Source organism: Spermophilus citellus (genome assembly GCF_964194105.1).
Source record: "Spermophilus citellus genome assembly, chromosome: 2".
Lineage (NCBI taxonomy): Eukaryota > Metazoa > Chordata > Mammalia > Rodentia > Sciuridae > Spermophilus > Spermophilus citellus.
The window spans coordinates 196,489,106-196,503,684 of record NC_138183.1 but is presented as its reverse complement, the minus strand read 5'-3'; the positions used below and the strand labels follow the sequence as shown (position 1 = coordinate 196,503,684).

At 41.0% G+C, this 14,579-nt stretch overlaps 1 protein-coding gene across 2 annotated transcripts; it reads right to left on the bottom strand.

Moving 5' to 3' along the window:
• Nucleotides 1–1,974: 1,974 nt before the first annotated feature.
• Nucleotides 1,975–14,579, bottom strand: LOC308642059 (olfactory receptor 51E1). Of its 2 annotated transcripts, XM_081280662.1 has the most exons (3): nt 7,328–7,350; nt 6,308–6,459; nt 1,975–4,937 (listed from the first exon to the last, which is right to left on the bottom strand). In XM_081280662.1, the coding sequence occupies exon 3, from the start codon at nt 4,893–4,895 to the stop codon at nt 3,942–3,944; it is 954 nt and encodes a 317-aa protein (XP_081136788.1). In that variant the 5' UTR covers nt 4,896–4,937; nt 6,308–6,459; nt 7,328–7,350; the 3' UTR covers nt 1,975–3,941. The 2 variants fall into 2 exon arrangements, with proteins under 2 accessions (XP_081136788.1, XP_081136787.1); XM_081280661.1 differs by lacking the exons at nt 6,308–6,459; nt 7,328–7,350 and adding an exon at nt 14,429–14,579.

Sequence of the window (14,579 nt, the reverse complement as noted above, 5' to 3'; positions counted from 1 at the left end):
ATGGTGTCATATGCCTTAGCACTGATTCTTCTTGAAACTTCTTTCGGGAATGTCCATTTCTCCAAAAGACTCCCTTGCCTTTCAGCTTCCACAGTGAAGGCTGATATTGAAGATTGCTCTCTCTTCTGGGTCCTTATCTCAGATGTCTAGATTCTCCACACCCACATCCTTCACTTTAACTTACCTAGAGTTGAAAACCCTGCAGTATAAAAGGCAAGACCACAATTTTATTCTGTATCAGATTCACCTTTTTTGAATCAAGTCTAAAATAAAAACCCATACAAATCCAGGCAAGACCAACTTTGAGGGTTTCATATGTAAAAGAGAGATCACACACATCAGCACTGAAACCCTAAATCAATGGTATAACATAGTTCTTTCCCAAATTCAGGTCTGCCTGTAACCAGAAACCCAGATACAATGGAGGGGGATAGCACTCCTCAAGTGTGTCCATCACATCCAAGGGGGTCTTATTTCAATTTGAGGAGTGGAATAAGGCAGTTTATTAACCTGAGTAGACTCAGTGATGACAGGTTTTCTCCAATTCTTGTGAACTAGAAATGGTCAGGTTGTAAAGTTGAACAAAGAGATCTGGGAACACTATAGCATGAAGGCTTTGGGGTCCTAATGAATCACCAAGAGCTTTATTTTCTTTGGTATTGCTAAAAGAAAAATGGCAGCTGTCAATTCAGACAAAAGAAACAGTGAACCAGAGACTTTAAAGTACATGAAACATTGAGAGTCAGCAAGTATTGTAAAGTATCAGAATGCATGATATGTTGAAAAAATAAACCAAAAAAATAGGATAAGAACAGATATGGAAGGGAAGAGGAACTACTGTATGATAACCTACTGTTATTCTAAGAAATCTGTATGCTAGTGTCTGTTGCTAGTATGGCTGTATGTATAAACGTGGCTGTATAACCAATGTGATCCTGCAATCTGTACATGTGGAAAAATAAGAATTCATACCCCATTTGAATCAAATGTATGATATATGATATGTCAAGATCATTGTAATGTTTTGAGCAACTAATAAAAAAATTAAAAATAAAAAAATAAATTTATACTATTCGAGAGGCAATCTTTAATGGATTCCAAACAGGGTAGTAAGATAATCAGAGATGTGTTTAGAAATACTTGTGTAATCTACATGGGATTTAGGACTGAAGCAAAGATGTTGAAGATCAGGAGAGCAGTGTGCAGGCTGTGGCAACTGCCACTGTAGAAGATGAGCATCTGGGCCCCAGTGTTGATAGTCAGAATGGAGAACATAAGACACATTAAGAATCATTTCTGGATTAAACCTGAAAAAATCCTAGAAATGACTTAGATACTAAGTTTTAGTATTATTCTGACTTCTCCAGGACCCAACAAATATCTGGGATTATAGGGCCAGAGGCAGAAAGATCTGAACAAAGGACCCAGCGGAGGTTAAAAGGATGTCCATGGGAAAGGCATGTAATGAAGGTTTGTCCAGAACATATCCCAACTTTCCAACCAAATCTCCTAAAAGAAGCAACATTTCTCTTTCATCCTACTTCTTTCTCCAGACCCTTCCAAGGAACCCCAGAAAGTATTTATAAAGTAAATCACCAGAGATCTGGTCTAGTTTTGCCAGTATTTGGAATTTAGTACTTGTTGGGAAAAAGGAGAAAGGGGTGGGAGTGGTGGTGGTGGGTATATTTACATTCACAGAACAGTAAAGCCATTCAGGATCATAGCCATGAGTCTTTGTCATAGGCATATTCGCTATCAGAGACTAGGAATTCCTTAGAAAAGTTTTTAAATATGTCTGTCTGATTCATCTAGTATCCATCTATGTTTGCCTCCAAAAGGATTCCAAATACAAAACAGACACATACAGTTATCACATGCCCATGGAGAAGCACTCACACAAATGCATACTAAAAATCCAGAAGAATTAACACCAAAGTGCTAATAATGTGTTTTAAAAATATTCAAAGGTGACAATTTTATTGAAGATTTTCATTACATTTTTATTTCTTTTAGATTTTCAGGGTGTCTACGATTTTTGTTTATAGAGATTTATATTGTTTTCCTCATTTAAAAAAAAATCTCTTTTCTCTTTTCATTCTTTTTCTCAGCTCCAATGCCAAGGCCCTTGTGGACAACAGCTGATCCTCTATACAGTTTAAAGTGACCATAGCTTGCAATAACCCCAGCTTATGCTCTCATTTCTATTAACCACCACTCACCTGGACTTAGTTAATTCCAAAGTGCCCCAAATCCTCATTCTTCTGAGTTCTTGGACAAGAACTTGGATATGCCACCTCTATGCTCTCTCTATCAGGTAGGCCTCTGTGCTACTCAATATAGCCAGAAAATTATGAGTAGCCATGTGCCCTGCTCCCCACTATGCTCCCTGCCCCCCAAACTTGCCTGCTCCTCTTTGGATCTGACTAGGACTCTCCCTTCAGGTGTTGATCTCAAATCCTGCCCAGGCCACTATTGCAACTGTACAGTGCCCAACCCATTTCTGGAACTGCTATGCTTGGCTTGTAGGCTTCTTGGGTGGACATCAAGGCCATATCCAAGCTGTAGGATTTTTACTGGCCTCTTTCAGGGTGGTGTTATATAATCATCTGACAAACTTCTCCTGCAGGACAACTCAAAGTCCTAGGGATGTGTTGTATCCACCTATGTGCTCTCCTCACTCTCTGAGGACTCATTTTTCCCCTAACCTTGCTTCCTGGCCAGCCATATGAGCCACTGGCCCTACTGAGTTTCATGGTCCCCTTTGCGCTTGATTCTGGTCTGTGATAACAAGTCCTGACATTATGTCACAGGCTCCTGGATGTTCTTAGCTGCTTCTCTTCCTAAAGTTTCTCTCAGATATCCTAGTGCCTCCAGTGTTAATCATACCCTTCCCAAATAAGCCACTCTTTGGGAACTCCCCACACAGACTCCTGCTTCCCCACACACAAGTACAGTGGCAACTGGACCAGGACAGTAAGCAAGAGCTATTGGAATTAAGGCCATGAACTCAATTGACAGGAGTTAAATAATTGGGGTTAGTGACAGACAGGAATAAATACTTCCTCTAGAAAATGCAAGACTCTGGAAATACCTTACTCCTTATCTTATTGGTCAAACAGTCCTTTCACAAAATATAGGACTGGGCATGAAAATTCCATTTTTTTAATTTTTTTTTTTTTTTTAGTTTTTGTGTCTAATGCAATTTGCCAGTCCCCATAGAACATCAATTTCCCCATTGATACAATGAGGGTACTAATAATATCCCTGCCTGAATCAGAAGCTGAAAGAAAGAAAATTAAAACTCTCAGAACAATGTGTGTCCTCTCTCTTTAATGAAGGCAAATGTAGTCTTTTCAAGGCTTTACTTTCAATCTTCCCCTCAGAGCCTCATACCCAGAAGAAAAGCAATTATTTCTTCTCTGTGGAGTTTGTTTTGAAGAAGGAAATCCAGGTATATCTTTTTCCTGCATGTGAAATGATTGGGGATTCTGAAGAGGAAGTCATCTTTTGGAGCCAAATTATCTAACCTTATTTTATTCTTGGGTTTATTTTCTTTTGTCAGGCTTAAGCCTTTAGCAAGTATTCTTTAGATGAACTATCCTTGTTTCAGGATGCAGCAGACTATCAATGGAAGCAATTTGCTGGATGGCAAAATGGGAAGTAACAACTCACCAATGACTACCTCAGGGTCTTCGTTATAAAGTGAAAAACAAACAGGATGATAATATTGGAAAATGGGGAATGGCGATATATGGTCCTGTCATCTCTTTCCACATGAAGACTCCCCCACCAGTTTCATCTTCAAAGGATCTGAGTTGTATTTTGTTGTTGTTGTTGTTGTTGTTAAAGAAGATCTTTTTCCTTAATACTATCTTTCAAAATATTTCTATTAAAATCAGAATTGGAGGATTTTGAAGGAAAAGAAATGTGATCACTGACTCCTAGGGATCTGAAGTATGCATGTTCACATGGAGAAGACGAAGGATGCGCTGTCGGATCTGCTTTGTCTTCACTCCGTACACGATGGGGTTGAGCACAGGAGGGACCAGCAGGTAGATGTTGGCCATGATGACGGGCAGGAGAGAGTCACGCCGCTTGCTAAAACGGTGCACCATAGACAATCCAATGAAAGGCACATAGAAGATGAAAACAGCACACACATGAGAGACACATGTGCTAAATGCCTTTGCCTGGGCTTCACGTGTCAAGCCCAACACAGTCTTAAGGATAAGCAGATATGAGAATGAGATGAGAAGTGAATCCAAGCCAATGGCAGAGATGATGACAATGAGGCCATAGATGACATTGACACTGATATCAGCACAGGCCAGCTTCATGACATCCTGGTGTAGGCAGTAGGAATGGGAAAGTTTGTTGGAGTGGCAGAAGGGCAGCTGTTTGATAAAGACAGGTAGGGGTGCCATTAGTGCAGCACCCCGTACCACAGCAGCCATGCCAATCTTGGCAACACGAGGCAATGTAAGCACAGTGGCATGGCGTAGTGGATGGCAGATGGCCACATAGCGGTCAAAGGCCATGGCCAGCAGCACTGTGGACTCCATGCCCGATAAGGAGTGGATGGCAAACATCTGTACCAGACAAGCATCGAACTGGATGGTAGTGGAATTGAACCAGAAGATGTCCATCATTTTGGGCATGGATGAGGTGGAGATGAGGATGTCAAGGCCAGAAAGCATGCAAAGAAAGATATACATGGGCTCATGTAGGCTGTGCTCGGTCCGTACGATGTAGATGATGGTCAAGTTACCTAGCACAGCAATAAGGTAGAGGGAGCACAACGGAAAGGCCAACCAGAACTGAGCCTCTTCCAAGCCCGGGAGGCCTATTAGGATGAAATATGTGGCACTAGATTCATTGCCATTGGGGACCACCATAGTGAAGAAACTGAGCAGTGACCAATGCCAGGCAGGTAAAGGCTAGAATGCAAAGATAAGCCATCGTCAGATCTTCCAGAATCCCAAGGCACACCTCCCTTAATCCTGATGTCCTATTTGAACTCAAATTATAATTCCATTGCCTACCCAAACTCTAAACTCTCGATCCCGTTCTAACCTCAATCTAATAGAAAAGTATCATATGCAGATTCACCCAGTCCTACTTACTAACCTCATCTGTACAGTCAATCTTAATAACAAGTAAAATACTAGGACAAAATTCTAATCATATTTTAAGTTATTTAGTTCTAAAAGAAAGGCTACTAACTGAGTATACATACATTGGACTCAGATGATTTTTTTTCTTTTTTTTTAATTGGTTGTTCAAAACATTACAAAGCTCATGACATATCATCTTTCATACATTTGATTCAAGTGAGTTATGAACTCCCATTTTTACCCCAAATACAAATTGCAGAATCACATCAGTTACACATTCACATTTTTACATAATGCCATATTTGTGACTGTTGTATTCTGCTGCCTTTCCTATCCCCTACTATCCCCCCTCCCCTCCCCTCCCATCTTCCCTCTCTACCTCATCTGTTGTTGTTCAGTTCTCTCCCTTTCCCCCCCCCTTTTCCCTCACAACCTCTTATATGTGATTTCGTATAACATTGAGGGTTTCCTTCAGATGATTTTTTAAAATACCATCAGTTCCTCTATCCTGTTCAGCCTTATGCTTTTTTATGCTTAATACTGACTGTGATTCTTACCATATCATTAGACTAATAAATTCCAAACCAAATATAGCAATGTTAGTATTAACAAAGAATCACATTAAAATTTAACCTCATCACTAATCTGATGACATCCCCCATTCCAGCCTTAACCCCTTTAACATTAACCCAATACTTAATCATAATAACTGTTTCAATTTTAGCCTGATATTAATAACAGCCATTTTACTATGATAAATCCTACTGTAAAAAATACCCCAATTAACTTTTACTCTGAACTCTAACTATACATTTCAACTTTGCCCAAATGTTCAAAGTTTTAAACTTGTCCAGACCACTCAGATTATCTACAGTAGATATCACTACTGACTTTATCAGATCCCACTTACAAAGCCAAAGCACCAGCTCCAATATGCAGTGGATGTTAAATGCTAAGAGCTCACAGTTCCCCCTTTATCCACAGACTTGTCCTTGATCAAATAGGAGGCACTTCCTCCAGAAGATTTCACAAGGCCCAAAAGAGGCATATCTAGAGGCCAGTGACTACCTGACATAAGGGTACAAAAGGTCAGCCTCCTTGACTCCAGGTGGTAAAGGTAGTGATGCTGGTAATTTGGAATTGCCAAACAGAATCCACGAAGGCTCCCTTTAAGTGAAAAGATAAAGGCTTACTGTAGTTATGTATGTATCCAAAAAGACATAGTATATGTATGGTTCAGTTTCAGGTATTCATTAGTGGTCTTTGACTATAATGCCCACAGATAAAGGGTGAGTATGTCATTTGATCAGAAACCCCTCGTCTGTTTCCAGGAGACTCACTCAGTCTAAAACAGAGGAATTGACACAATTAGAACACTAGTCCAGAGCTGATAGCATTAGATAATCAGTCTTATAGTGGAGTTCAGGCTGACTCTGAACTGAACCTGGCTATCAAAGTTATATAGAGATAGAGATAAGAGAGATGGAGATAGAGGTGGAGATAGATACTTTGTTGAGGGAGGAGATGTCAGACACTTGAGTTATTACAGATTGCATCTCTAGTAAGTTAACCAATCTGCGGCCTTTAAAGAGCAAATATTCATGTATACTTACTATTTATTAGCTTATTTAGACTAAGTGCATTGTAGTTTTCAAATATATTTACACACACACTGGAGAGAGAGAGAGAGAGAGACAGAGAGAGAGAGAATGCCATCACACAGCAAATTGTTTCCAAAACCCCTACAAGTATGAAAACCCATGAGTGATCAATCTACTTATATAAAATTGCCACAGTCCGGCTGCAGCAAAATAACCGGGGAGTGACGAGCAACTTGTGTACATTGATACAGCAGGAGTAGGAGCCATTTATTGTAGGACAGGAGGGGTATATATACATTTCACACAGCTTATCTTAATTAGCATAAACTAGATACAGCAGTCAACCAATAAGGAATCTCCACTCTTAATGGCTCGCTGGCATTACTTCACAAACCACTCCCTGACCTAATATTTGCATATAACCTCTGCATATCCTGCCATATACTTTCAATAATCTCTAGATTACTTACAGTACCTAATACAATGTAACTGCTCTGTAAAGAGTCATTAAACAATACAGCACCTCTAGTATACCAACACCCAACATAATTAGTGCATCAGTTCCCCTGGAAACAGGCTGAAGCTGGTCTCCAGCTGAAGCCTCAACCTTACTTAGCTTTCTTCCCTGCTCTATCCTGCTTTCCTCATGCTTTTCACGTCATCTTTCCCTCAATGCGATGATTCATAGTTGCTCTTTCCATGATTTCAATCACTCATGGTCAACTGAAATCTAAAAATATTAAATGGAAAATTTCAGAAATAAGCAATTCATAAGCTTTACATTGTATGTGATACAAAGTACTATGATGAAATGTGCCACCATACTCTGGTGTACCTGGGACATGAATCTTCCTTTTACCTGGTGTATCCACACTATTTATCTTACTCACCCATTAGTCACTTAGTAGCCTTCTTAGTTATCAGATCTACTGCCTCTACTGACATGGCTTCAAAGTGCTTGTGCTCAGGAAACCTTTATTTTACTTAATGGCCCAAAAGTTCAGTATTTTCTATTATTTTTGATCCATAGTTGGTCAGGTCCCCAGATGTAGAACTCATGGACACAGAGGGCCAGGCATGTGTGTGTATATGTGTGTGTGTGTGTGTGTGTGTGTGTGTCTATGATATATATGGTCAGAACTTTAGGATTTGGCCCTTAAGAGTTGGGAAGGGGCTTTGTACATATCCATTTTTCTATGTATAAACTCTCAATTCCAAAATCTATTTAGTGTGTGCTGAATTCTCTTTTGTGGTTCAAATTCATAATTCCAAAGTCTTACTAAAAGTGTCTACCTGACTATCTCTCAAGCACATCAAACTCTTCCTGTCCAAAAAATAACCTCTTCCATGGCCATTCAGAGAATGAACTTTGAAGTCAATCCTACATTCCAATCTGAGGCATGACCTGTGTGATCTCAAATAAGTCATTTAAACTTTCTAAGTCTCAGTTTCCTTATCTTTAAAATGATAACAGCCCCTGCCTCATGGGGTCAATGTGAGAATTAAATGAGTTGAAGAGTGAAAAGCATTTAACTCAATATATCACAGAAGAAGCATAAAAAAGCATAACTGTTATTTAATGTTTTCCTCCAGTATGTCTTTCTCCTGTTGTGGTGGCCTCGCCAGTCACACCAGCTACACACTCTGATCCTGACTTCCCTGCCTCTAGTATAGCCTTCCTCATCAGCACAATCTTCGTGATCTAACTGCCAATTATTTTTAAAATGTGCTTGAAAATTTCAAATGGATTGTAGAATAAATACAAAAGTCCTTAGGATGTGGCTAAAGAATTGCCTTTCAGAATCTGGCCTTAGGCCTCTCACCATGGCCCCTATGTTCCAGCCACATTGGAATACATGCTGCTTCATAAAAGTAAAATTGATTCTCGTGACTGTTTCATTTTGCCTGTTTTATTTCTCATCCTTTGATCAAGAGAAACGGTTCCTCCCAGACCTCCCTCCAACTTCCCACACTCATTTTTTATGTCCTGGCTTACTTTCTCTCTCCTATGTTACTTTTCCTAAGCTTCTTTCCCCTGGGCATAATTAAATGTTTCCTGCTCTGTGCTCCCAAAGAACTTTACTTAGGTCTCTTTTTATGCATTTACCCTTCTGATAATAAGAAATCTAATTATTGCTATATTCATTTTTCCCTGAATTTTAAACTGCTGAATGCCAGGCAGGCATCCTACTATATTTATTAGTGTTAAGTCAGGGTTTATTGACTATAAAAATAAATTTTATCAACAAAATAATCCCCCAGTGAGCATCTGAGGTTAACACGGTTAAGAGGGAGGTCGGTCTGCCAAATGTAGGAACGTTAGAGACTTTTGAGAGGGAGGAAAGAATGTCTGCAAGGTCAGAGCAGGGTGGTCTTAAGTTTAGAACAAGAATCTTTAGGGTCAAACAGAAAAGCCCTTTCTTACTCAGGGAGCCAGAGGGCACAAGAGGACATGCAGAAAACAGAGTAATTGCAATGCCTTGGCTTTAATAAATGCAAAGAGGATATGAAGCATAGTTTGCACCTGATAGAAAACCTAGGATCCCTCACCTGAAAACATTAGCAAGAAGGTTCTGATGCTCCAGAGGGCCAAGTATCCATGCCATCCACCAGTTTCACATGAGCAGACATGGTAGAGCAAACAGATCCCCATAATAAAAATGTGCTGCATTAAAAACGTATTGGTGGGCCTAGGCACATTCCCACCCTGCTAAGTTGTTTATCTACAAATAACAGGAAAGATCTGCTGCACCAGGTGTCCCTGACTCAGTCAGGCTAGCAATCCCCTAGCAGCCACCAATCTGCATGAGACAGGGAAATACCTGGGATACCAGATGACCCTCCCAGTAGTTTATGGTGTTGGGAAACCATGTAGTTCAGCACAAACACCCCCTCTTGGCTTAAACCAATCAGTTCAAATGAATCCCCCTCTTGTAGTAACCAATCACCCCTACCCAACTTGTTCCTGCCAGTGAATGTGCTAATCATGTTTTAGAGTTGTTGTTTGATTTTCCCGTGGTGTGTGATGATTTGCTAAGAGATGCTATGATGTATGTGGGGGTCCTTGCCTTCTCTAAATAATGTATAAAACTCCTGCAAACCCTGGACTCAGGGCCTCTCAGCGTCACCAGTTGCTGTGTGTGCATGGAGGACCGAGCTAGTTCGCAATAAACACCTCTTTGCTATTTACATCAGGGAAAGAAAAAAAATGTATTGGTGGGGCTGGGATTGTGGCTCAGTGGTAGAGCACTTGCTTAGCATGGGCGGAACCCATGCTAAAATAAAGGCATTGTGTTGTGTCCATCTACAAAAAAAAAAAAAAAAAAAGATTCAATCTCTCTCTCTCTCTCTCTCTCTCTCTCTCTCTCTCTCTCTCTCTCTCTCTCTCCTCTCTCTCTCTCTCTCTCCTCTCTCCCAAAAAAGAAAAAAAAAAAAAACAACATATTGGTGGTCTGGTGCAGTGGCTCACTCCTATAATCCAAGCTAACTGGGAGGCTGAGGCAGGAGGATCACAAGTTTGAGGCCAGCCCTGGAAACTTAACAAGACTCTGTCTCAACGTAAAAAATAATGAGGGCTGGGGGTACAGTTCAATGGTAGAGTGTCCTTGAATTCAATAACCACCTCCCCTCCATTACCATGGTGGGTAGAGTGATGTGGTGAGCAAAATCTTGGAGCTAAGAATCTTCTCCCTAAAGAATGCAGAGAATAATAATAACCTCATAGTGCTGCCATGAAATTATATTATAAGGCATATCAAAAGGTGTTGTAAAAACAATCACAGCACGCAAGCACTTTTTTCCATCAAAAAAAATGGAAAACAAGATCTATGAAAATGTTTGAAGTTTCCAAGAATTTTTCATTTCGCCCAATTTGTTACCACTCAACCTCTGGCACACTCATTCTTTCACCAATAGACACACACACAGTGATAACAGTTAATCTCTCACAATGGCAAGAATGGGCACTGATGTACAGATGCCCAAAATCTAAAAGGGAAGAGTCAGCTGACCTTGAAGGTGGATGTGCATAAGTAGCACAAAATGGGCTGCTATTGCTGGAAGCTGGATACCAATCTGGACCCAAGAAGACTATAGCAATAGAAAAAGAAGGAACAGAGAGGGAGCCAGCCAGAGAGCCCAAGTAGTGCTCTTTAGGCTGCTGGCCCTGAAGCATCTCAATCTCACAGTCTCCCCAAGAGGTAGCAGAGGACAAAGAGAACTCCCAGGTAGCCTTCCAGCCTGAGCATCTGTTAGTAATTAAAACCATTTGCATGCACTCAAAAGATGCTTTGAGCTCAGAAGGAAGTTGGAACTAAATCACTCTGTTATGAAAAAAAAAACACAGAATTAAGGAAAAATAAACAAAGAAATCATTTTTTTTTCTTTTTCTTTCTTTCTTTTTTTAGAAAGCCCACACACTGACTGCCCTAACCCCCAAGGAATAACTCTGCCCTTGAAATTTTCTCTAAAAATTCAAACTATCTTAGCAAGTCCCAGGAATGTTTATTGGAGAACCATGAAGAATATCTTAGCCCTTTCTCAGAATGAGTAACAAGGGAGTCCCCAGCTATGGAGTAGAGATTCACTTTGAGGCCCTCAATCCTCTTCCTTCCTTCCTTCCTTCCTTCCTTCCTTCCTTCCTTCCTTCCTTCCTTCCCCCTGACCTTCAGAACTCTGCCAGCTAGAGCCAGCTTAGCACTCATCCCCTATCCAACCGCTTCTCATAGATCCATGGAAAAGCACACCGAGAGGAAGATGGCTCTCTTCACCCTCTCTTCTCACCCAAGGAAACAATGAAATCACCCACAACACTGATTTTGTTGTTTTTAATAATACTTTCGCAGATTTCATTATATACCTACAAAATGCCAGACACTACACAGTACCTACTGTATATTATTATCTCTAATCCAAGAACAACTCTGCATGAGAGGAGTTTTGTGTGTCCTTTCTACATTGTAGATGAAAAAAACTGAGGTTCCAAGGAGTTAAACAGCATTCTCGGGGTTTAACAGTTGATGAGTAAAGCAGAAACTTGACCTAGACTAACTCCAAGACCTGTACACTTTTCCTGATCCAGGCTCCCTTTAACTGTGCTATACCTTCTGAAAGCTAAAAAAAAATCTTCCCAGGAGGTAAGGTAAAAGAATAGCTTGATAGGTGTAATACCTGGCCCAGGTATAATCTCAGAGGGAAACCAGGAGGGCAGAAAGAGGACTCTCCTGGACAGGGACTTGAGGCGGCATCCTCCTCTTCCAGCCCCAACTCTACTGTCTGTGACACAGGGAGGAACCATAGTGGAGATTAAAAGATTTGTCCTCTGCCAAGTATCTCCTTGCTATCTAATTAGAACTTCTCATCAACCCATCAAGTTAGTATTATTAGTCCCATTTGGCAGATAAAACATTAAAGGTTAGAGCACAGAGTGGCAAATCTACATGTTTTCCAAAATGCCAGGCTACTGCCCTGCTCATAACCCAGTTTCCTTAAGAATAAATAGATGGGAGCTGGGATTGTGGCTCAGAGGTAGAGCACTCGCCTAGCATGAGCAGGACCCGGGTTCAATCCTCAGCACCACATAAAAATAAAGGCATTGTTAAAAAAAAAAAAAAAGAATAAATAGGTGATTTGTTAAGGGCTATTTCATGTTGTTCTCCATTGAATCCAAAATTGAGGACCTTGAGTCCAGGTGCCTCTCTAGAGTTCAAGACCTCCAGCTAGCTCTCCCCACTTAGGTTCAATGTGAAAGGAAAACAAGGGGTAATGGGAGAGGGGATTTATGCTGTCTGTCATTATCTGGACACATAATGTCTCATGCCTAGAGTAACAAAGTGGGGACACTGTGCTACTTCCAGATTTAATGGGAATATTTGGAAGCAAATTCTCCTGGAGAGAATCTTAGACATACCTGGGAGCCTCTGGTTCCCACTGCCAACCCAGGGAAGGAAGGCAAATCTCAGAAGCAATACTGTGGCTGGCAAAGACTGCAGGGTCTTTTTACAATTATTGAAGGAGACTTTATCCTAACTCTATATAAGGGCAGTCTTGCCAGATCACATCCACCCAAATTATCTGCACCCAATGTGCCCCATACCTTGCTTAGATTTGATCAAGCAGATGAACCCTTGAAGGAGTTTGGCCATTATTTTTTAAATGGCCAATATGAGACTGGAAAGATGAAATAGTGCAATTGATAACTACAAAAAGTTGAGTGAAATTTCCACCTTATCCTACTCACTCAAGTCAAACTGGTCCCCTAAAGTTAGCCCAAGGAGGAGCTCCTAGGGTTCAGGTCCCTTTCCATTCTCCTCATAAGTAGGATCAGGCTTGCGAAGTTTGACCTAGTTATCTATCAGTGCCCCATGGAGTTAGGCTAGCTTGTGCCTAACTGAAGGCAAATGTGGAGCAGGAGAAGCAGAGATAGTAGGATTCAGTTAACAGAAACATACTGGAGATCAAACAGTATATACAACAGATGAGATCATGCTCATGCACCTCATATACCAGGAGGACAACAACTAAAAGTAAATATAGAAACAGGAAAGAAAATTTCATATAAAGACATTATTTAGTCAGCAATCAAAAAGTTTCATATAAAGACATTATTAGTCAGCAATCAAAAAGTGCATTAAGGACCAGAGAGATGGATAGAGAAAGATAGGATCAAGACACAATAGAAAGCTTCTCTAAAGATGTGACAAATGACTGAGAGTCCTGTGGTGAGAAAATACCCACCACTCTGAGATCTAGGGGAAGCATTTTCCAGGCAAAGGAGACAACAGAAGAAAATGGCATTAAGGTCAGAATATCTTGGGGAGCTCGGGGAACAGAGAGAAGCTCAAGATGGCCAGAACACCAACAGCACAGGAGAGTTTAAGATGAGCCAGAGGAGACAGGGGCCAGCTTGTGTCACTATGATTTGCAAGACATGGTAAGGAGCTTAATTGTGAGTGACTGAAAGGAATTTAAGAAACAGCCTTTGTCTATTTTGTTTTTGAAAGCATCCTCTGGCAAAGGCGAAGACTCAATGTAAAAGAAACCAGACCTTGTTTGGAAAGCTGCAAGGCTCTAGTGTGGTTGGGGTAAAAAGTGCAAGCCAGGGGAAGTTGCAGTGTGGATGCTGAGCTGCTTTTTAAATAGACTGAAAGATGAACCCTGATCCTAGACACAGACTGAGCCAGCATTGAAGCCCCAGGAAGATTATTAAATCACAGTTTCAGCCACAGCCTGACTCCTGGTACAGAGTATAGAATGAGCCCTGATCCCACTCAGAGTTCCCCATATGCCCCTAGCTGCAGCCTGATCCCTAGTCATACACTGAACTTCAATCTTAAAATTAGGGATGGCCCTGTCCACACATCAAAACACAATCTAACCCAAATCAACCCCAATCTAACCCCACCTCAATCTGTTCTTTGTCCCTACTGACATTTATACTCTTGCCAGCCTCTGGACAGGTACATCAGTACACTGATTATTGAAAAATTGGTTAAAAACTATCCTTAGGCAACATTTATCACCTGCCTACTTCCCTTCATCACACAAAAAGAAATTACTGTCTGTCCTCGGAGTGGATGGCTTTTCCCACATCCCCAGCCCCACCCTTGTACATCTGGTTCTTCAGCCTGGTTTCTCGGTCTCTCAGAAGGACTAACAAGTGATCTCTAGCCACAAGTAACCCACACACCCCTACACCCCATGGTCTCTACTCACCTCAGCTGTCCTGAAGGGATGGAATGTGTGCCTTTCCCCCCCCCCCCGGAACTCTTTCTAAAGAGGTCTGGGAAATTGCACTGAAGCCCTGCCCTCTCCCTGTCTCCACCTCCTCCTCTGGACCTCTCTTGCAGGGATTATTTATTCTCTC

Coding starts and splice junctions, on each gene's coding strand:
- LOC308642059 (XM_081280661.1), bottom strand. CDS start 4,895: ATGGTGGTCCCCAATGGCAATGAATCTAGTGCCACATATTTCATCCTA.